Source organism: Oncorhynchus masou, chromosome 12 (genome assembly GCF_036934945.1).
Source record: "Oncorhynchus masou masou isolate Uvic2021 chromosome 12, UVic_Omas_1.1, whole genome shotgun sequence".
In the NCBI taxonomy this organism is placed as follows: domain Eukaryota; kingdom Metazoa; phylum Chordata; class Actinopteri; order Salmoniformes; family Salmonidae; genus Oncorhynchus; species Oncorhynchus masou.
In genome coordinates, this window is record NC_088223.1 from 8637405 (window position 1) to 8660512 (window position 23108).

At 49.3% G+C, this 23108-nt stretch overlaps 1 protein-coding gene and 1 long non-coding RNA gene across 2 annotated transcripts; one reads left to right on the top strand and one right to left on the bottom strand.

The window, feature by feature from the left end:
* The first annotated feature begins 4626 nt into the window (after positions 1 to 4626).
* Positions 4627 to 10437, top strand: LOC135549508 (uncharacterized). The gene is made up of 5 exons (XR_010456982.1): positions 4627 to 4990; positions 5386 to 6153; positions 7098 to 7224; positions 7389 to 7534; positions 9720 to 10437. It is a non-coding gene; the product is annotated as an uncharacterized LOC135549508 (long non-coding RNA).
* A 205-nt stretch (positions 10438 to 10642) lies between these two features.
* On the bottom strand, positions 10643 to 22111 carry LOC135549506 (probable histone deacetylase 1-B). The gene is made up of 14 exons (XM_064979521.1): positions 22001 to 22111; positions 20976 to 21088; positions 20152 to 20269; positions 19820 to 19894; positions 19413 to 19551; positions 17331 to 17472; positions 15983 to 16075; positions 15743 to 15851; positions 15289 to 15429; positions 14767 to 14875; positions 13461 to 13591; positions 13029 to 13181; positions 12856 to 12901; positions 10643 to 12769 (listed from the first exon to the last, which is right to left on the bottom strand). Exons 1-14 carry the CDS (start codon positions 22053 to 22055, stop codon positions 12742 to 12744), a joined length of 1452 nt encoding a protein of 483 aa, XP_064835593.1. The 5' UTR covers positions 22056 to 22111; the 3' UTR covers positions 10643 to 12741.
* Between the last annotated feature and the right edge of the window lie 997 nt (positions 22112 to 23108).

Below are 23108 nucleotides of genomic sequence, written 5' to 3' on the forward strand. Positions count from 1 at the left end.
CGGGCATACTCCGGCCCCGGAGGAACATGAGGGCTATCCAGGGGCCGACCAAACGCCATCTCCGCAGGGGTGCGGATCTCTCTCCCCAGCATGAGGAGGGCAGGCGTGCAGGAGGTGGAGTCTTGGACAGCGGAGCGGCATGCCATGAGGACCATAGGCAGGTGCTTGTCCCAGTCACGCTGGTGTTTGGAAGAGACGATGGCCAGCTGCTGTCCAAGCGTTTTGTTGAAGCGCTCCACAAGGCCATCACTTTGAGGATGGAGAGGAGTAGTGCGGGTCTTGTGCATACCCAGCCTCTCACACATGGTGGCGAACACACGGGACTCAAAGTTTCTGCCTTGGTCGCTGTGGATGGACTCTGCAGCTCCAAACCTGCTGAACATCCCCGCTGTCAGGGCGTCGACGATGGTCTCTGCCTCCTGGTCAGGCAGAGCATAGGCCTCGGGCCATTTTGTGAAATAGTCCATGGCCGTGAGCACCCAGCGGTTTCCACTGTCTGTGGTGGGGAACGGCCCAACTACATCCACTCCCACCCTCTCCATGGGAGCCCCCACTGGGAACTGTTGGAGCTGAGCATGAGAGCGGCCTGGGGGCCCTTTCTCGCTGTGCAGTTGTCACAGCGGCGACAAAAGTCCTCCACATCCCTCTTGTGCTGCCCCCAGTAGAAGCCCTGACGGAGACGGCGCAGTGTTTTTGTGACCCCAAAGTGTCCAGTCCCCACCCCCATGAGTACTCTGGAGCACAGCCTCCCGCAATGCTTTTGGGACCACCACCTGCCACCTCTCCTCTCCCGTAGCTGACTCCTTCCATGCCCGCTGTAGCACGCCATCAGCCAGCCGCAGTCTCTCAAACTTCGACCACAACCCTTTGGTCGCGAGTGAGAGCGCTGTCACCTCTTCCCATGGTGGCCTCACCTGCGCCTCTACCCACTGTAGCACTGGCTGTAGGTCTGTGTCCCGTCCCTGCTGCTGCCGCCATTCAGCCACGTCGACAGTCTGCAGCTCGCAGCAGACAGGCCCGCTCGCCCGACACACTGTGGCACAGACACCCTCCTCTGCCCGCAGCTCTCTCTCCCGTCCCTCTCTCCGTTCACAGTGGCGGCAGCCGTCTGCAGTACAGGGCCGACGGGACATGGCGTCGGCATTGGAGTGGCGTGCCCCTGCCCTGTGCACCACCGTGAAGTCATACGGCTGAAGCTCCTCCAACCAGCGTGCCACCTGCCCCTCTGGCTCTCTGAAAGACATGAGCCACTGGAGAGCAGAGTGGTCAGTCCTTACAGTAAAGGGCAGACCACCCAGGTAGTACTTGAAGTGTTTGACGGAAGCCACAACAGCCAAGAGCTCCCGCCGGGTGACACAGTAGCGGCGCTCATGTTTGTCAAATGTTTTGCTGAAGTACGCCACCACTCTCTCCCCCTCTGGCCCCACCTGGGCCAGCACCCCACCCATGCCCACATTGCTCGCGTCTGTGTCCAGGATAAAGGGCAAGGTGAGGTCAGGGGAGGCGAGCACGGGGGCCTCGATCAGTGCACGTTTGAGGGTGTTGAACGCCTCCTCACACTCCACTGTCCAAGTGAAAGCCTTGTCCTTCGGCAGCAGGCGGTTCAGTGGAGCAGCAACGCTTGAGAAGCCCCGTACAAACCTCCTGTAGTACGAGGCCAGGCCCAGGAAGCTCTTCAGCTGACGCTGGTCGGTGGGGGTGGGCCAGTCTCTGACAGCCCCTACCTTGTCCTCCATGGTGCTGATCCCCTCCTTCCCCACTCGGTGGCCCAAGAAGGACACCTCTCTCCTCATGAAGTGGCACTTCTCGGGGTGGAGCTTCAGACCTGCGGCAGCCACCCTCTCCAGCACACGCCGTAGCGCCTCCAGGGCTGACTGGAAGGAGCTGCCATGGGCCAGGATGTCATCGAGGTATACCAGACACTGCTGTCGGGGATGCCATCCAGCACCCTGTCCATCAAACGCTCAAAAGTAGCTGGAGCGTTGCACAGGCCAAAGCACAGGACCTTGAACTGCCAGTGTCCTCTGTTAGTGGAGAACGCAGTTTTGGCTCTGGCCTCTGGGGAGAGGGGCACCTGCCAGTAGCCACTTCGGAGGTCTAGTGAGGAGAACCAGGAGGACCCCTAACCAGGTCCAGCGACTCATCGATACGTGGTATGGGGTACGAGTCCTTCCTGGTTACCTCATTCAGCCGCCTGTAGTCCGCACAGAACCTCAGCTTGCCCCCTTCTTCGGAACCATGACGACTGGCGCCGCCCAGGGGCTGTCTGAGGGCTCAATGAAGTCTGCCCGCTGCATCTCCAACACAGCCTTGTCTGCCGCCTCCTGGCGTGCCAGCGGGATACGGCGGGGACGCATCTTGATGGGTCGAGCATCACCTGTGTCGATCTCATGCTGCACCAGATGAGTCTGACCCACCTCTTCCTCACTCAACGCAAAACTGTCTCTGAATTCAAACAGCAACTGCCACAACCGTTCCTGCTGCTCGGGGTCAAGACCAACACAGTTCCTCCCCCATATCTCCCTCACTGCAGACAGTGTCCTCTCCTCTCCCATCTGGGGTAGCTGGGCTGGGGGGTTGCGGCCCGGGCTCACAGAGGGCTGTGTCATGGAGGTAGCTGGGGGAATGTAACACACCGCCGTAGGTGACAGGGGGACTGGGGAAAAGTCACACACAGCTGTGGGGTAGGGGGCGCAGCCATGAGTCTCTGCTGCTTTAACTGTTGGAGTAAAGGGTTTGTTGGGTTGAGTGAATGTGACATTAGGGGGGGCCATGGTGACTTCCGTCCCTCCCTGGAAGCTCAGTGTGCCCCTATTTAGGTCTAACTGGCAGCCTGTGCTCCTAAGAAAGTCCAACCCCAGGATACAAGGGTCCTGCACAGCCGCCACCCACACAGGATGACGCACAGTCCTGCCCCCTACTGTCAGAGTCATTATTCCCTTCCCTTTCATGGGTGCCAGCTCACCTGTGACTGTGCGGAGCTGCACAGTTGTAGGCTCACACTGAGTCCAACCTGGCACAATATCTGGCCTCACCAGGGTTACTGTGGACCCAGTGTCCACCAGGGCGGAGCAGGGCACCCCTCCACAGTGACAGGGACATGACAAAAGTCCCCAACACAGGTCCGGCCCACCACAACAACAGGCTCCATCCGCTTGCCCTCGTCTGCTTCTGGGGGAAGTGGAGCCTTGCTTCCCGTCTGTGCAGGTGGGCTCCTCCTGAAGATGATGGTGGTTGGGATAGAAAGCCAGGGTCCGCACTACCCGGTCTATGCGGACCCCGAGCCGTTTCCCTGAGCTCTGGGGGACATGGGGCAATCTCGGCGCAGATGGCCTGGCTGGCCACAACCCCAGCAGACCCTGGGACCAGGGCTTGTGTTTCGTGCCGCCTGTAGCGACACAGCCCGAATGAGTTTTGTCATTTCGGCCACCCAAGCAGGCTTTTCCGGCTCCGGGCTGCTCTGCCCCCCAGCTCGCACAGAGGGTGTGTCTCCCTGCACCCCCACCAAAGCCCCAGCCCACACCAGCTCCCTCTCCAAAGCCATCTCCAAGGCTGTCTGCAATGACTCAGGATGAGCCAGCTGGGTCTGTATGCGCAGCTCCGTAGGAGAGAGCGCCCGTATGAACTGGTCCCGTGCTAGCTCGCTCTGCACGGAGGGGGGCATGTGAGCATATGCCCGCCGAGAGAGGCTCTCAATGTCATTAGCTAGCACCCGTAGAGGCTCTCCAGGCTGCCTGCGTCTATTACTCAGTTCGGAGCGCAGTAGCCCGGGCTGTACACACTGTCCATAGCGCCTCCTCAGTGCTCCCACTAAAGCACCATAATCATGCCTGTCCTCGGGGCTAATCAATATCAAACAGGCCAGAGCTTCATCCGTGAGGCATAAAGCCAACTGCAGTGCCCTTTCTTCATCCGACCACCCCTGAAATGAGCTAACAGTTCAAACTGAGCATGAAAAGCTTCCCAATCCGCCTTACCGGAATACTTCGGGTCTTAACAGATACGGACGCAGCCGGGAACTGGGCGCCGCCATGTTTGTTTACATCCTGAGCCCCAGATTCCTCGTCACGCCGCGTCGACGTCGCCACTTCGGTCCGCCCACCAGAATCCGCGCGAAATACAGTCGACGAAGCACTCATGCCTGCTTCAGCCGCCATCGCTCTAACGTCCTCCCTCAAGCGGCCTCTGCGCTCCGACGCCCTGGCGATCTCCTCAGACAGAACCCCCGACGTCCATTCACACGCACCTCCTTGGCCATAATCGTCCCCTACCTCCACCTTCACTTTCGGATTCCCTCGACGCATTTTCAACCCCCGTTCTCACCTACGGTAGCTAGCCACATAAGTCAGCTAGCTAGCTGGCTAACTTGTATCAACGTTTTTACTTCTGACACCAATGTAATGACCTGACTAGATCATAAAGGAACAATTGTCCAGACAGAGGCTTGAGTTTGCGAATTGACGGTTTATTAAACCAACTTTACACAGGCTACTGTTAGGGCCGTAGCACACGCCAAAAAGATAACAGATAACCCATAAGCCAATCGTGACCTTCTCTTGGGCAGCCCAGACGTAAGAGAGAGAATAAAGGTTGAACCTGGTCTTAACTTCCAATGCTCACCCCCTGCCCAACCCCCCTCCACGCCACTCCGCCAACCACCAGGATGCCCGGCATCAGAACATTCCAGGCATTCCCGTGATTGGCAGATAGCAGGTTGACTGACATGTCGGACCCCGCGAACACCGGGTACTGGTCAGTACAACACAACCACATCCTAGCCTAAGACATAACACACAGCTGTCTGTGCGGGTCGCTACAATATGGTTGGAATCTATTTGGTCTTAGGCAGGTGGCAAGGATTTGGCTGGGTGTTAAACGTTGTTCTTGTGTCCTGCAGAAACCCATCTTGCTGCAGGGCCATGAGAGGTCTATCACACAGATCAAATACAACCGAGAGGGAGACCTGATCTTTTCTGTGGCCAAACACACGGTGAGAAATGAGACACGGAGGAATGCCATGTCTATAGAAACAAGACCTGTCACGCATAGGGACCATACCAGTATTGCCATTCTCGTTAGTGTCGTGGAAAAGGAAACGAAACACGAAGCGGATTAAACTTCTTTAGGAAAACAGTCCTACTGTCGGAAACAAACATTTTATGTTGTCACGTATTTATTTTTTCCCAAGCTATAGCGGACACTATTATACATACAGAAGGTTTGTAAAGGACCTAAGAGTTTGCTCTGCGTTTTCATTTTTTGCCATTGAACAAATATTGAGGTACAGGTATCGTCTGAATTCCTAATTCACTTCATGTTTTGTCAGAATGAGGGATTGTCTAAATCTGACAACTGAATCTTAGTATGTGTCATTTTTGTTCAAAGGTGGCGAACGTGTGGCACTCTGTGAACGGGGAGCGACTCGGCACTTACAATGGACATACTGGAGCTTTGTGATGTGTGGATTGTGACTGTATCCTTTACATTAGTCATCAAACAATTTACCACAATATAATCTGTGTGTTATGTGTTCACGTCTGTACATGTACAGTGCATTTGGAAAGTGTTCAGAACGCTTCACCTTTTGTTACATTTTAAGATAAAACTTAAACGTACTATATCGTTTTTTCCCCTCATCAATCTACACACAATGACAAACCAAAAACAGGTTTTAGAACATTTTGCAAATGTATTAAAAATAAAATAAATGTAAATATCACATTTACATTTCTTGTTTCTCATGGTCTGAGAGTCCTTTAGGTGCCTTTTGGCAAACTCCAAGTGGGCTGTCATGTGCCTTTTGCTGAGTGGTGGCTTCTGTCTGGCCACTCTACCATAAAGGCCTGATTGGTGGAGTGCTGCAGAGATGGTTGTCCTTCTGGAAGGTTCTCCCATCTCCACAGAGAAACTCTGGAGCTCTGTCAGTGTTACCATCAGGTCAACTCCCTGACCAAGGCCCGTTTTCTATTTGAGAATGATGGAGGCCACTGTGTTCTTATGGACCTTCATTGCTGCAGAAATGTTCTGGTCCCCTTCCTCAGATCTGTGCCTCGACACAATCCTGTCTTGGCGGTCTATGGACAATTCCTTCGACCTCATGGCTTGGTTTTTGCTCTGACATCCACTGTCAACTGTGGGACCTTCTATAGACAGGTTTGTGCCTTTCCAATGTCCAATCAATTGCATTTACCACAGGTGAACTCCAATCAAGTTGTAGAAACATCTCAAGGATGATCAATGGAAACAGGATGCACCTGAGCTCCATGTTGAGTCTCAAAGCAAAGGGTCTGAATACTAATGTAAATAAGGTTTAAAAAAAAGTATAATATCTAACACCCTGTTTACGCTTTGTCCTTATGGGTTGTTGTGTCTAGACTCCGGGGGAAAATGTTAAATCTGTTTTAGAATGTACTGTAAAAAACTGGAACAAGTAAAGGGGTCTTAATGTACTGTATGTGATGTTTACAGGGGGTAGGTCACCGGGGGTTTACAGGGGGTAGGTCACCTGGGGTTACAGGGGGTAGGTCACCTGGGGTTACAGGGGGTAGGTCACCTGGGGTTACAGGGGGTAGGTCACCTGGGGTTACAGGGGGTAGGTCACCTGGGGTTACAGGGGGTAGGTCACCTGGGGGGGTTACAGGGGGTAGGTCACTCGGGGGTTACAGGGGGTAGGTCACTCGGGGGTTACAGGGGGTAGGTCACTCGGGGGTTACAGGGGGTAGGTCACTCGGGGGTTACAGGGGGTAGGTCACCTGGGGTTACAGGGGGTAGGTCACTCGGGGGTTACAGGGGGTAGGTCACTCGGGGGTTACAGGGGGTAGGTCACTCGGGGGTTACAGGGGTAGGTCACCTGGGGTTACAGGGGGTAGGTCACCTGGGGTTACAGGGGGTAGGTCACTCGGGGGTTACAGGGGGTAGGTCACCTGGGGTTACAGGGGGTAGGTCACCTGGGGTTACAGGGGGTAGGTCACCTGGGGTTACAGGGGGTAGGTCACTCGGGGGGTTACAGGGGGTAGGTCACTCGGGGGGTTACAGGGGGTAGGTCACCTGGGGTTAAGGTCCTGCTTGTAACCCTAAGGTTGTTATGGTAACATGAGTTTACAGGATACAGGCGTCGTGTCCTTAACCTCTCAGGGGACACCAAGAACGTGCTGACGGGGTCAGCAGACACCGGGGTCAGCAGACATCGGGGTCAGCAGACACCAGCTGTAGACTGTGAGACGGGTACGTGTGAGTGAGAACAAGATGGACTTTAGTTACATCGGTGTGTGTGTTTTGTGTTTACTCGTCTATGTGTGTTGAATGTGTGAGACTGAGGTTAGGTGTACAACTTCCTGGTGTGTGTGTGTGTGGTATAAGGCCCACTCCCCTCTCTCTCTCTCTCCCAGGTAAACAGCCATGTTGAACACCAGCTCGGCAGTGAGGACCTGTGCCTTTGACTTCAGTGGCAACATCATCATGTTCTCTACAGACAAGCAGATGGGCTACCAGTGTTTCAGCAACTACTTTGACCTCCGCGACCCTCAACAGATCGGTAAGTACTGTACACATCTGATTAGTAGTGTACACTTCTGATTGGTCTCAAAACAACCCCGTTGGTCTGTTACTGTATCCAACCATGTGGATCTCCCTGACATGCTGACCACACCAGACGCAATTCAGGACACGCAGGTTGAAATACCAACTCTATTAATTTGGGGACAGGTCAAAAAGCATTAAACATTCATGGCAATTTAGGTAGCTAGCTTGCTGTTGCTAGCTAATTTGTCCTGGGATATAAACATTGGGTTGTTATTTTACCTGAAATACACAATGCCTCTACTCTGACAATGAATCCACAGATCAAAGGGTCAACCTAGTTAGTTTCTAGTAACCTCTCCTCCTTCAGGCTTCTTCTTCTTTGGACTTTATGGTGGTTGGAAACCAATGTGTTACCACCACCAACTGGACTGGAGTGTTGACCTCAGTTCATCTTTCAATCACCCACGTGCTCCTAAAAAAAAACAATGAGGAGATGAGAGAGGCGACCTTAATCAATAGCAAGGCTATGCTCACTGAGTCTGTACATAGTCAAGGATTTCCTTAAGTTTGGTTCAGTCTGGTCAGGTATTCTGCCACTGTGTGCTCTCTGTTTTAGGGCAACATAGCGTTCCAGTTTGCTGTGAAAACCCAGCAGGCGCCGGACCTCGTGGGGTATGAGTTGAGTTCCCCTGCCCTTAACCGTATTGGTTTCACAACTGAAGGGACGGGATAGAAAGTAAAAGCAACTGTTCCTTCTAATGGGCTTTCTGGAGCTTCGGCTGTCTTGTTTATTCCTTCAGATCAGAAGGAATCTGGTTTCACAGCCATCAGTTGTCTGAGGTTTCTTACCTCACGCCCACTCTCCCTCTACCCCACGCCCAGAGAGCAGAGGTTCTTCCCTCTACCCCACGCCCAGAGAGCAGAGGTTCTTCCCTCTACCCCACGCCCAGAGAGCAGAGGTTCTTCCCTCTACCCCACGCCCTCTCTCCCACGCCCAGAGAGCAGAGGTTTCTCCCTCACGCCCAGAGAGCAGAGGTTTCTCCCTCACGCCCAGAGAGCAGAGGTTTCTCCCTCACGCCCAGAGAGCAGAGGTTTCTCCCTCACGCCCAGAGAGCAGAGGTTTCTCCCTCACGCCCAGAGAGCAGAGGTTTCTCCCTCACGCCCAGAGAGCAGAGGTTTCTCCTCACGCCCAGAGAGCAGAGGTTTCTCCCTCACGCCCAGAGAGCAGAGGTTTCTCCCTCACGCCCAGAGAGCAGAGGTTTCTCCCTCACGCCCAGAGAGCAGAGGTTTCTCCCTCACGCCCAGAGAGCAGAGGTTTCTCCCTCACGCCCAGAGAGCAGAGGTTTCTCCCTCACGCCCAGAGAGCAGAGGTTTCTCCCTCACGCCCAGAGAGCAGAGGTTTCTCCCTCACGCCCAGAGAGCAGAGGTTTCTCCCTCACGCCCAGAGAGCAGAGGTTTCTCCCTCACGCCCAGAGAGCAGAGGTTTCTCCCTCACGCCCAGAGAGCAGAGGTTCTTCCCTCTACCCCACGCCCAAAGAGCAGAGGTTCTTCCCTCTACCCCACGCCCAGAGAGCAGAGGTTTCTCCCTCTACCCCACGCCCAGAGAGCAGAGGTTCTTCCCTCTACCCCACGCCCTCTCTCCCTCTACCCCACGCCCAGAGAGCAGAGGTTCTTCCCTCTACCCCACGCCCAGAGAGCAGAGGTTTCTACCCCACGCCCAGAGAGCAGAGGTTTCTCCCTCTCCCTCTCGCCCAGAGAGCAGAGGTTTCTCCCTCTACCCCACGCCCAGAGAGCAGAGGTTTCTCCCTCTCCCTCACGCCCAGAGAGCAGAGGTTCTGGGTTGGGGACTTGGTATGCGCTGAATCAGGAAGTGCTACTCGCTCAGCAAGCAGTGTGACGTCCATTAAACAATGATGTAGAAGAGTTGTCTTTTGAGTCCTGTGTGGCTCAGTCGGTAGAGCATGGCGCTTGCAACGCCAAGCGTCGTGGGTTCGATTCCCGCTGGGGCCACCCATATGTAAAAGTAGTGGCCCCAGCCGACTTGTAAGTCGCTTTGGACAAAAGCGTCTGCTAAATGGGATATATATTATGATATATTATTTAATACATAATGATCATTTGTATGTGATCCTTCTCAGCCCACTGAAGACAACTAAAACAGTGTTTCTGTTTAACTCGACCCTCTTTCTCATCTTCAGCTATTCCAGTGGAGGAGAAGACGGTTACACTTTGACCCCCAGCTGGAGGCGTAAACAGAAGACCAGCAGCAATACATCCCTGTATCAACATCAAGTCAAACTTATCAGCTATACTCAGAAAGACTTCTACAGACGGAGATGTTTAAAATAGTTGGGAGGAAAGGAAGCCACAGAATAATTTGGTCATCAACAAATAGCCCAACGATAAAGGAAGAGTTGTTCCCCACTATTCCAGAGTATTTAAACGGATTCTCCTAAATAAATGGAAATTGAGCTGCGACATGATTTTGTCTGTATTATGCACAAATCAGACCCCCTGATTTAGTTCATTTTTAATGACTACCAAACAGTGAAAATGGTCACCAGATTTCCATACCAGTGAAGTACAGGTAAACTTCCCAGAGGTCGACGAAAACAGACGGGATCTTTTAGGTTGTGGACCTCCCACTATGACTCAGGTTGCGTTCAACAGGTTTGATATATGGCTAAGGGCTGTCCTTAACCATGGTATATTGGCCATATATATATATATATGTATTTTTTTTTTTTACAAAACCAGTTGCCTTATTATTAATATAAACTGGTTACCAACGTAATTAGAGCAGTACAAATAAAATGGTGGTCTGCTATACCACGGCTGTCAGCCAATCAGGGCTCGAACCACCCAGTTTATAATTGCCGTTTGACCATAATAGGAATCTCATTGAGGTGGGAGGAGTCGCTATATTGTGACAGAACGATCAGTAGTTAAATAATGACATGCCACTCATCACAGCTTTTTTTTTTTTTTTTTTTTAAATCGGCAACATCAGTTTTATACTTGCATGGAAATGAACTGCCAAGTTGTCTAGATAAACCCAAATGCTTGCCTTTATCATTTTCAAATAACATGTTATTTAGAACACACAAAAAAAAGTACGAAGTCAATGAGAAATGTTTTTTTTTTTAATATATAAAAACAAGTTATGCACATTTCACAACTGGACACCCAAAACAAGCACCACATGTCACCTTTACAGTAGAAACTTTCTAAACTGTTGGGTTTTTTTTGCAAACAGAATTTGACTAAAACATTGCACACGATCACATCTTATGTGTTTTTACAGTCTTATGTGGGTGGGGGGGGGGGGCGACTGACAAATTCAGCCTGCCAGTTGGGGGAGCCCTGCCCTCTGTATGACCTAATAAAGACATGTCAAAATTTTGTTAATTTTAGAAATATAAAATGAGGTTAGGAGGAAGCCAAAATGGAGCGTACAGTCAGAAACTAACCCTGGGAGAAGAGGAAGCCAACATGGAGCGTACAGTCAAACTAACCCTGGGAGAAGAAGAAGCCAACATGGAGCGTACAGTCAGAAACTAACCCTGGGAGAAGAGGAAGCCAACATGAGCGTACAGTCAGAAACTAACCCTGGGAGAAGAGGAAGCCAACATGGAGCGTACAGTCAGAAACTAACCCTGGGAGAAGAGGAAGCCAACATGGAGCGTACAGTCAGAAACTAACCCTGGGAGAAGAGGAAGCCAACATGGAGCGTACAGTCAAACTAACCCTGGGAGAAGAGGAAGCCAACATGGAGCGTACAGTCAGAAACTAACCCTGGGAGAAGAGGAAGCCAACATGGAGCGTACAGTCAGAAACTAACCCTGGGAGAAGAGGAAGCCAACATGGAGCGTAGTCAGAAACTAACCCTGGGAGAAGAGGAAGCCAACATGGAGCGTACAGTCAGAAACTAACCCTGGGAGAAGAGGAAGCCAACATGGAGCGTACAGTCAAACTAACCCTGGGAGAAGAGGAAGCCAACATGGAGCGTACAGTCAAACTAACCCTGGGAGAAGAGGAAGCCAACATGGAGCGTACAGTCAAACTAACCCTGGGAGAAGAGGGAGCGTACAGTCAAACTAACCCTGGGAGAAGAGGAAGCCAACATGAGCGTACAGTCAGAAACTAACCCTGGGAGAAGAGGAAGCCAACATGAGCGTACAGTCAGAAACTAACCCTGGGAGAAGAGGAAGCCAACATGAGCGTACAGTCAGAAACTAACCCTGGGAGAAGAGGAAGCCAACAGTCAAACACAACATATGTTGATCTATGATTTAAAATAACTTCGAGCTGGTGACTATTGTTCAACGGGGAATGTTTGCAGTGGGAAGTGGATTACTCTTCACCTGGACTGATCTGAGAACTGTGAAAACAGTATGGCCTCAGTCTAATCAGGGGGATTTGCTTTCACCAAGTTACCTCGGGTCAGTGAAGAGAGCGGAAATAAGGTAGGAATTCAATCCAAGCCCTGTTAGAGCAGCGCACTGGACCGCCGACAACACACCTTCAGGAAAGGCATTTTCCCCCGACGGTACAACATCAGCTCAAGCTGACATGACTCCTTGCTGTCCCCAGTCCACCTGGCCGTGCTGCTGCTCCAGTTTCAACTGTTCTGCCTGTGATTATTATTATTGGACCATGCTGGTCATTTATGAACATCTTGGCCATGTTCTGTTCTCCACCCGGCACAGCCAGAAGAGGACTGGCCACCCCACATAGCCTGGTTCCTCTCTAGGTTTCTTCCTAGGTTTTGGCCTTTCTAGGGAGTTTTTCCTAGTCACCGTCCTTCTACGCTTGCTGTTTGGGGTTTTAGGCTGGGTTTCTGTACAGCACTTTGAGATATCAGCTGATGTAAGAAGGGCTTTATAAATACATTTGATTTGAAGCGACCTTACGTCTGTTAGAGAGCAGTGTGCACGACAGCACGAACTTGGATTGAATCCCAACCAGGCTTTTTAGACTTGAAATGGGACCCTACTGCTTCAGATCCTCAGGCTCCATAACTAACACATGGTTAAAAACAACAACATTGAAATAGGTGGCAGAGACATGAGTTAATAAGAGCATTTCAACACTGACGCAGGCTAAAACATTTGACTGTTTGAGGAAATACAAACACTGTGTTAAGAGAATAATTTATACAGTCCATTTCGATGGATTAGATTCACAACTGGGAGCCCCTGTTTATCTGCTGCTCCCACTTCAGGACGTCTTCGTTTCTTCTGTCGGCCTGGTGGTGAAATGAACAAATGCTAGTTGACTGGGCTTAGACAGGATCAGTTCCATGTAAAGTCAAGTGTTGTGTTGACGACTCACCCTGTTGTGTCCATCTTCTCCTCTGTCTCTTTCTCCTCTTTCACATCTGAGGAAAACAGAACATGTCAGTGTGTTGTCATGTCCCGGAGCCCGTCGGCTGGTCCCGGGGCCAGTTGTCATGTCCCGCGGCCAGTCGTCATGTCCCGGGGCCAGTCAGTGTGTTAGTTGTTTACCTTTCTTCTCCTCTGCCTCCTTCTCCTCCTCAGTCTTGACGCGTTTGGTCTTCTTGTGGTTGGCAGCGTTCCTCCTCCCCCCTCCTCCCTGTCCCTCATCCTCAGAGTCAGAGAACTCCTCTTCACAGGCTATCCTCTTATCATGGGCCCGAACTATACAGGAACACACACGTACGAAACAGTGGTGAGACAGTATTTTATTTATTTTACCTTTATTTAACTCGGCAAGTCAGTTAAGAACAAATTCTTATTCTCAATGACGGCCTAGGAACAGTGGGTTAACTGCCTGTTCAGGGGCAGAACGACAGATTTGTACCTTGTCAGCTCGGGGATTTGAACTTGCAACCTTCCGGTTACTAGTCCAACGCTCTAACCACTAGGCTACCCTGCCGACAGTACTCTTGTTGGAGGAGCTAGTGTGTGTGTACTTACTGGAGATGCGTTTGTCAGGGCCCTCGTCCTCCTCATCTCCAGAGTCCGGGTGTGGAGCGTCTTCTGGGATGGCCTGCATCTGGACCCCCGGGGCGTGGGGCAGCATGCGCAGGTTCTCAAACAACCTCTGTCTGGGGAGGGAGAGAGATGCTTCGTATGTACACTACCAGTCAAAAGTTATAGAACACCTACTCATTCAAGGGTGTTTCTTTAGTAAAAAAAAATATCTGCATTGTATAATTATTTTATTTAACTAGGCAAGTCAGTTGAAAATAAGAATTTGTTAATGACGGCCTGGGAACAGTGGGGTTCAGGGGCAGAACAACAGATTTGTACCTTGTCAGCTTGGGGATTTGAACCTTCCGGTTCCTAGTCCAACGCTCTAACCACTAGGCTACCCTGCCGCCCCGTAATACTGTATACATCAAAACTATGGAATCATATAGTAATCAAAAAAAGTTAAATCAAAATATATTTGAGATTCTTCAAAAGTAGCCACCCTTTGCCTTGACAGCTTGGCATTCTCTCAACCAGCTTCATGAGGTAGTCACCTGGAATGCATTTCAATTAACAGGTGTGCCTTGGTAAAAGTTAATTTGTGGAATTTCTTTCCTTCTTAATGTGTCTGAGCCAATCAGTTGTGTTGTGACAAGGTAGGGGGGGTATACAGAAGATTTACCAAATAGGGCTATCCTCTGTATACCACCCCTACCTTGTCACAACACAACTCACTAAGGAAAGAAATTCCACAAATTAACTTTTACCAAGGCACACCTGTTAATTGAAATGCATTCCAGGTGACTACCTCATGAAGCTAGTTGAGAGAATGCCAAGCTGTCAAGGCAAAGGGTGGCTACTTTTGAAGAATCTCAAATATATTTTGATTTCTTTAACACTTTTTTGGGTTACTTCATGATTCCACAGTTTCTTTTTTTACGTAGCTTAAGACCTACTGGTTGTGTGATTTGGGATCTATCGTCCCACAACTGTCCCAGTGTGCTTGGAGTAGGCCATTTTATTTCACACAGAACGACAAGCTGACCAATAGACTAGGTCAACTTCGGTACTATAGGGGAATAGTAGATTAGGCCGAAGTGATTGTCTTGTTGCCCGAGGAAACGTAACCTAAATGTGGACTGTTATTGTAGCGTCGGAAATCAGTGAGAAGGACGCGAGCCATTGCATCCTCTGTCAAGATGAATAACCGTGATTTAAATATGTGATGTGTGAAGTCGGCACCACATTTTCCCCAACAGAAACCCCGCTGTGTTGCTGTGCGAGAGCGCAGTGGCTGTCTGTAACTTACTTGATCTTCTCCAGGTAATCATTGGTGTTCTGGTTGGTCATGTTAGACGGGCTGATGTGGAGCTTGAAGTCAGGACCAAAGTATTCAAAGTAATCGTTGTAAGGCAGCTCTGATTGGACGAGAGACCGAGACGTCATTATAAAGTCAAACGTGAAGCAGCGAGACTGAGATCTTACCGATGCTTAATGGTAGAACGAGATGTGTGTGTGTACCGTTAGGTATGATGCTGTGTGTGTGTGTGTACCGTTAGGTATGATGCTGTGTGTGTGTGTGTGTGTACCGTTAGGTATGATGCTGTGTGTGTGTGTGTGTGTGTGTGTGTACCGTTAGGTATGATGCTGTGTGTGTGTGTGTGTGTACCGTTAGGTATGATGCTGTGTGTGTGTGTGTGTACCGTTAAGTATGATGCTGTGTGTGTGTGTGTGTGTGTGTGTGTGTGTGTGCCGTTAGGTATGATGCTGTGTGTGTGTGTGTGTGTACCGTTAGGTATGATGCTGTGTGTGTGTGTGTGTGTGTGTGTACCGTTAGGTATAATGCTGTCCAGAGCCACAGCGGTCTCGTAGGTCCAGCAGCGAGCCACGTTACGGATGGTATAACCGCCACCTCCCAACATCAACAGAGGCAGGTTGAAACTCTTCATGTACTCAACACACTTAGCATGACCTGAAACACAGCGTCAGGGGTTCAACGTTCCAAAACTTTATTGTCCATTCATCTGGAATGGAAATGTGTCTTCACATGCATGTGGCGCAGGTCTGCCGACAGAACGCCTGGCTGGCAGGCAGACCGACAGTAAACAAGCCTACACATCAATACCAACACCGCTAGAGCAGGATCAATAAAACTACATTATTCCTCTTACTGTAACGCCACACGTCACCTGAAAACACTGTTGAGTAAAATGTGTGTTACCTTTGATGGTGAGGTTGAACAACACACACACACACTGAAGACAGCCCTCCTCCAGGTGCGTTACCTTTGATGGTCAGGTTGAAACAGCCCAGTCTGTCTCCTGACAGAGAGTCGGCTCCACACTGTAACACGACGGCACTGGGCTGGAACGTCTCCATCACTTTAGCCATCACCTAGCAACACAAACAAACACACATTGATTACAACAACAAGTTACCGTGTGTGTGTGTGTGTGTGTGTGTGTGTGTGTGTGTGTGTGTGTGTGTGAACCAAAACACTGAATGACTTGCAGCAGGAGACTTACAGGCTTGAAGATGGCTTCGTAAGACTCATCGTCGATGCCGTCTCTGAGAGGGTAGTTTACAGCGTAGTACTTCCCCTTTCCTGCTCCAATGTCCTAAACAACACACACACACCCTATTGTACATTCTGGAGTACAGAAACGACTCAAATATAGGCAGACAATACAACACTCTGAAGGGGGAAGTGTAATCACACACAGAGGAACACACTGAAATCTACTTTGCTTTTCTGCCCCCCCCCCAGCACACACACTCACCCTCAGGTCTCTGGTACCAGGGAGGTATTATCCCAGAGGACACACACTCACCCTCAGGTCTCTGGTACCAGGGAGGTATTATCCCAGAGGACACACACTCACCCTCAGGTCTCTGGTACCAGGGAGGTATTATCCCAGAGGACACACACACACACCCTCAGGTCTCTGGTACCAGGGAGGTATTATCCCAGAGGACACACACACACACCCTCAGGTCTCTGGTACCAGGGAGGTATTATCCCAGAGGACACACACACACACCCTCAGGTCTCTGGTACCAGGGAGGTATTATCCCAGAGGACACACACACACACCCTCAGGTCTCTGGTACCAGGGAGGTATTATCCCAGAGGACACACACACACACCCTCAGGTCTCTGGTACCAGGGAGGTATTATCCCAGAGGACACACACACACACCCTCAGGTCTCTGGTACCAGGGAGGTATTATCCCAGAGGACACACTCACCCTCAGGTACCAGGGAGGTATTATCCCAGAGGACACACACTCACTCACCCTCAGGTCTCCGGTACCAGGGAGGTATTATCCCAGAGGACACACACTCACTCACCCTCAGGTCTCCCAGAGGACACACACTCACTCACCCTCAGGTCTCCCAGAGGACACACACTCACTCACCCTCAGGTCTCCCAGAGGACACACACTCACCCTCAGGTCTCCGGTACCAGGGAAGTATTCTCCCAGAGGACACACACTCACCCTCAGGTCTCCGGTACCAGGGAAGTATTCTCCCAGAGGACACACTCACCCTCAGGTCTCCGGTACCAGGGAGGTATTATCCCAGAGGACACACACTCACTCACCCTCAGGTCTCCCAGAGGACACACACTCACTCACCCTCAGGTCTCCCAGAGGACACACACTCACACACCCTCAGGTCTCCGGTACCAGGGAAGTATTATCCCAGAGGACACACTCACCCTCAGGTCTCCGGTACCAGGGAAGTATTAACCCAGAGGACACACACTCACCCTCAGGTCTCCGGTACCAGGGAAGTATTCTCCCAGAGGACACACTCACCCTCAGGTCTCCGGTACCAGGGAAGTATTATCCCAGAGGACACACACTCACCCTCAGGTCTCCGGTACCAGGGAAGTATTCTCCATACTTGTGGAAGGAGACAGTCATGACCCGGTCTGTGGTGAAGAAAGCCTCTTCCACTCCGTCTCCATGGTGAATGTCGATGTCTATGTACAACACCCTCTGGTGGTACCTGACAGGACAGACAACTCATTACACTCCGATAGGTTCTGACCTCTAACCTTTAGACAGACAACATCTACGTTAGATTCAGATTACCTGACAGGACAGACAACTCATTACACTCCGATAGGTTCTGACCTCTAACCTTTAGACAGACAACATCTACGTTAGATTCAGATTACCTGACAGGACAGACAACTCATTACACACCGATAGGTTCTGACCTCTAACCTTTAGACAGACAACTCATTACATACAACATCTACGTTAGATTCAGATTACCTGACAGGACAGACAACTCATTACACACCGATAGGTTCTGACCTCTAACCTTTAGACAGACAACTCATTACACACCGATAGGTTCTGACCTCTAACCTTTAGACAGACAACATCTACGTTAGATTCAGATTACCTGACAGGACAGACAACTCATTACACTCCGATAGGTTCTGACCTCTAACCTTTAGACAGACAACTCATTACACACCGATAGGTTCTGACCTCTAACCTTTAGACAGACAACTCATTACACTCCGATAGGTTCTGACCGCTAACCTTTAGACAGACAACATCTACGTTAGATTCAGATTACCTGACAGGACAGACAACTCATTACACACCGATAGGTTCTGACCTCTAACCTTTAGACAGACAACATCTACGTTAGATTCAGATTACCTGACAGGACAGACAACTCATTACACTCCGATAGGTTCTGACCTCTAACCTTTAGACAGACAACATCTACGTTAGATTCAGATTACCTGACAGGACAGACAACTCATTACACTCCGATAGGTTCTGACCTCTAACCTTTAGACAGACAACCCATTACATACAACATCTACGTTAGATTCAGATTACCTGACAGGACAGACAACTCATTACACTCCGATAGGTTCTGACCGCTAACCTTTACAATATGGGTAAATCATCAGGTATCCTAGAGAAAGGAGAAGGGTCACGGTCAGGTTGTCTACACCAGAAGTGAATGGTTCGCTGTAGGAGGAACGTCTACAGGTCGATATGAACCAAAGAGGGCCTGGAATGTTACTGTGTGAGGTAAAGGCAATCACATGGTTGTCGACAATGATAAGGATGGAGATGATAAGGATGGAGAGCAGTGGAGTAGTGAGGCGGGCTGGGGGGGGTGTGAGGTCAAGTCACATTAAGGGAGAAGGAACAGTTTATTACCCACATCACTTAACTTCCTGCCTAGAAACAGAGATGTTCAGGAGGGAAGGAGATGGAGTAGTACACTTTTTTTTTACCTTTTACCTTTTACCTTTTTTTATTTTACTAGGCAAGTCAGTTAAGAACTATTTCTTATTTTCAATGACGGCCTAGGAACAGTGGGTTAACTGCCTGTTCAGGGGCAGAACCACAGATTTGTACCTTGTCAGCTCGGGGGTTTGAACTTGCAACCTTTCGGTTACTAGTCCAACGCTCTAACCACTAGGCTACACTGCCTCCCCAGAACACGTCTTTGTCTGTTCAGTCGTCTGACCCTTTACATCAATAAACTCGGTTCATTTTAGAACATTACAATATCTAGATTATGTTAATACCTGATAGATGAGTGGATTTAATTGTCTGTCCTGTGTTCCTCGTCAGAGCCAGGAGACCATTCATTTCAACAACACACACTTCAACATTCTGTGTCTTTCCCCAGAATTGAAAGACTGAAGACAAGACAACGTGGCCCAACGAGGAGGGGGGGGTGGCCCAACGAGGAGGGGGGGGAGGTGGCCCAACGAGGAGGGGGGGGGAGGTGGCCCGACGAGGAGGGGGGGGGGGGCCCGACGAGGAGGGGGGGAGGTGGCCCGACGAGGGGGGGAGGAGGTGGCCCGACGAGGAGGGGGGAGGTGGCCCGACGAGGAGGGGGGGGAGGTGGCCCGACGAGGAGGGGGGGGGGCCGACGAGGAGGGGGCCACACAGGGCTCTTACTTGAGCAGCTCCAGGATGGCGAGGACAATGTCGTTGACGTAGCAGAACCCAGAGGCCTCAGACTTCTTGGCATGATGGAGTCCTCCAGCCCAGTTGATGGCGATGTCCGTCTGCTGCTTGTTCAGCTTCACTGCCCCCGCTACACACACAGAGGGAGGACAGAGACAGTCAACAAGGAGCGAGCGAGAGGACAGAGATAGTCAACAAGGAGCGAGGACAGAGACAGTCAACAAGGAGCGAGGACAGAGACAGTCAACAAGGAGCGAGAGAGAGGACAGAAACAGTCAACAAGGAGCGAGAGAGGACAGAAACAGTCTAAGGAGCGAGGATAGAGACAGTCAATAAGGAGCGAGAGAGAGGACAGAGACAGTCAATAAGGAGCGAGACAAACTGGAGAGGAGACTTACCGACAGAGCCTCCCGTTGAGAGCTGACAGAACTCAAACAGGCCGTCAAACACTGGGCAGTCCTCTCCTACATTAACTGTTAAGAGATCAGCAAGGATAGAAGACATTCATTTGAGATGTGATTGAATCCTGCACATTTGTTCCAATGCATGAAAGCACTACCTAAACAGATGTGAGTGTGGAGTACAGTCTAAAGTCAGCTCAACATTAGCCCATATGAAAACATACGGCAAACAAGTTATTCAAACGTATGTCAAACTTTGGTTTTGGGGGGGGTGAACTATCCCTTTAGATATAACACGTAGGGCGCCCCACCTAAACAATGCTACTCACATCTCTGCATCTGTTTGCTGTGCTCTGACATGTTGTCTGGCCGGATGGAACGCAGGAACTTGATGTAGTCGTCACTGTGGTACTTGGTCATCTCCTCTCCACTGGCCTTGTGAGGTCTCTGGAGGACAGAGGAGATCAAAAAGGGATGAAAAAAGTCAGTTTAAAAATATAGAAAAAGGTGGAAAACACCACCATTTCCTGGTTGCTAAAAATGGTCACCTAAATTTCATCTGATATTATCAATAACCCAAAATATATGGAAGGTCAGAAAACTTATTGTCCACAATGATCCATCTAGGTCTTTATAAGTCTATAGTACTTATAGGAACATCTCAACTATACAGAAAGTTCCTTTGGACCTGTAGTGTAGAAGTGTGTTGAAGAATAAGGAGTACACTCGTATCAGCTTCAGTCCTATACAATATATTTATATCATGTTTTTTTGTCTAACTAAGCAAGTCAGTTATGAACAAAATTCTTAATTACAATAACTGTCTATCCCGGGCCAAACCCTAACAGCGCTTGGCCAATTGTGCGCCGCCCTATCGGCCTCCCAATCACAACCGGGTATGATACAGCCTGGAATCGAACCAGGGTCTGTAGTGACGCCGCTAGCACTGAGATGCAGTGCCTTAGAACGCTGCGCCATCCTCTATAGACCCATCTCTTGGGCCACGTTCTGAAAAGTAACGTTTGGCTTATTTGATGTTTAGGATTATTTTTTAATGTGTGCATCACTAATATGAAGGCTGTGTGTGTGTGTATATATATTATTATTTTTTATTTTTTTAAGTGTATAAACCCCCTGTAGCTGCTGTGCTTACATATATCTCCATCTTCCTGTACAGTCCATAGTTGAGCAGGAGGTTGTGGGTCATACGGATCCTGTGGGGTTTCATGGGATGACCCTGACCATAGTAATAATTACCCACGTCGCCTGGGGAGAGGAAATATGAGGTTTAGACAAACTACCGAAACAACATTTCCTTCCACCTAGCCCCAGAGATAAGGTATGGAACTATGTTCTTTAACATTTGTCATTTTAGCTTTACGCGTTTATCCCAGAGCGATTTACAGGGTTAATAAAAGACACCGATCGACCGACTGTTCACCTGGTCGTCGCTGGGATTCGAACGAGCAGCCTTTCTATTACGGTCTCTCCCAGGCTCTTACCGGTCGATTTAAAGTGCCGGATTTTGTTCCAGGCTATAGCACTATCACGCCCGAATCACACATGCAAGCCTGGTAGCTACACAGCACGAAACACAAATTATAACAGTAATCAAATGGGCAGCCTCTGAAAAGTGATCTGAATCTACAGGCTCTCTCTCTCTCTCACACACACACACACACACACACACACACACACACACACACACACACACACCTAGCTACATGATAACCCCACTTTACTAAACAAATGGTGTAGATAAATATGAAGAGGCAATTTGTGATTCAAAGACACTCAATTCCTAACCATCACTTCGTTATTAGGCTAGTTGTCGCCAATTTTCAAAAAAGCATCAACTTGCTAGCAAGCTAGATATCGGCAATTTAGCTCATTTGGGGGAAAAAATTCTAAGAACGACCATTCAAGTTGCGTTGGCTAGCTAACCCAAAAAAACGTATTCCTAACCAGGTTAACCAGGCTAACTAACTTAGCTAGCGAGCTCACCACTCTGCGGCTACAGTAACGTTAGCATGCTAGCAGCTAACTCACCTACCGCACTTCAACGTGGATCAACAGCAAAAAAATATATATTTTTTTATCGAGCACTAAATCCTTCGCCGATACAATCAATACTATTGCAGAAAGACACACACTAAGCTACATAACAGTACATCTTACCATCATAATAATAGCAAACTTTCTTCTTTGTTCCTCCTGCAGACGACAGCGCCATTTTCCTGTAATTAACAGGGGCACCGTTCTTCGTGCCCTACACTGGATCATTTTTTACACCACCGTCTCGTCCAATCACCCGAAGGCGTTGTTTGTGAAGGGTGTACACTTGTTTCTGTCTGTTCAATAGTCTGTGATGGCAACTTATGTGCTTCTAACAATTCGACAAAAAAAAAAAAGTTGAATAAATAAATCCTTATATAAATTCCTCATATTGTTGTATGATGAACGCCAATTTTTCCAACCTACACTGCAAGACTAAGGATCTTGCACAGTATTGTTTCTCTCACATTGAGCTGTATATTGAAGTGCATCGGACAAAAATGATGATGTTGATGATTGTCTGCTACAGGCGCCTTCATACGTCATTTTCAAAAGTCCAACTGTTAGCCACCAGATGGTTCCATTGTACTACAATAAGCTTGTCTGCTCAGCTTTGCACGTGTTTGTAGCTTATATATATATATATATATGTTTTTTAAAAAGCTTCCCACAGAGTTTCAAACTATAGTCCTATCATCTCTGGCACTATACCTGTTTGAACAACAGCACACCTGTCTGCTACCCCACCTGTCTGCTACCCCACCCTTCTTAAAGGGGCAGTTCAGTATCTGTGCTGAAATCGTCCTGGCATAAGTGACATAAATGGTCTGCTGTATTTTTAAGGAACTCAGTCTGGGTCTCTATTGTTATGACAGTCACTCTGCTATAAAATTGCACAGTTTATGTCTCTGCAACCATGTCAAAAATCAAAACAAATCCAATTGTATTCGGCACATGGGCCGAGTACAACAGGTGTAGTAGACCTTACCATGAAACGCTTACTTATAAGCACTCAAACAACAATGCACATTTAAAAATAAAAAAAAGTCTAAATAAAGAATAAACTAAAGTAAGAAAAAATAAATAACACAATAAAATAACAATGACGAGGCTATATACAAGAGGTACCAATACAGAGTCAATGACGAGGCTATATACAAGAGGTACCAGTACAGAGTCAATGACGAGGCTATATACAAGAGGTACCAGTACAGAGTCAATGACGAGGCTA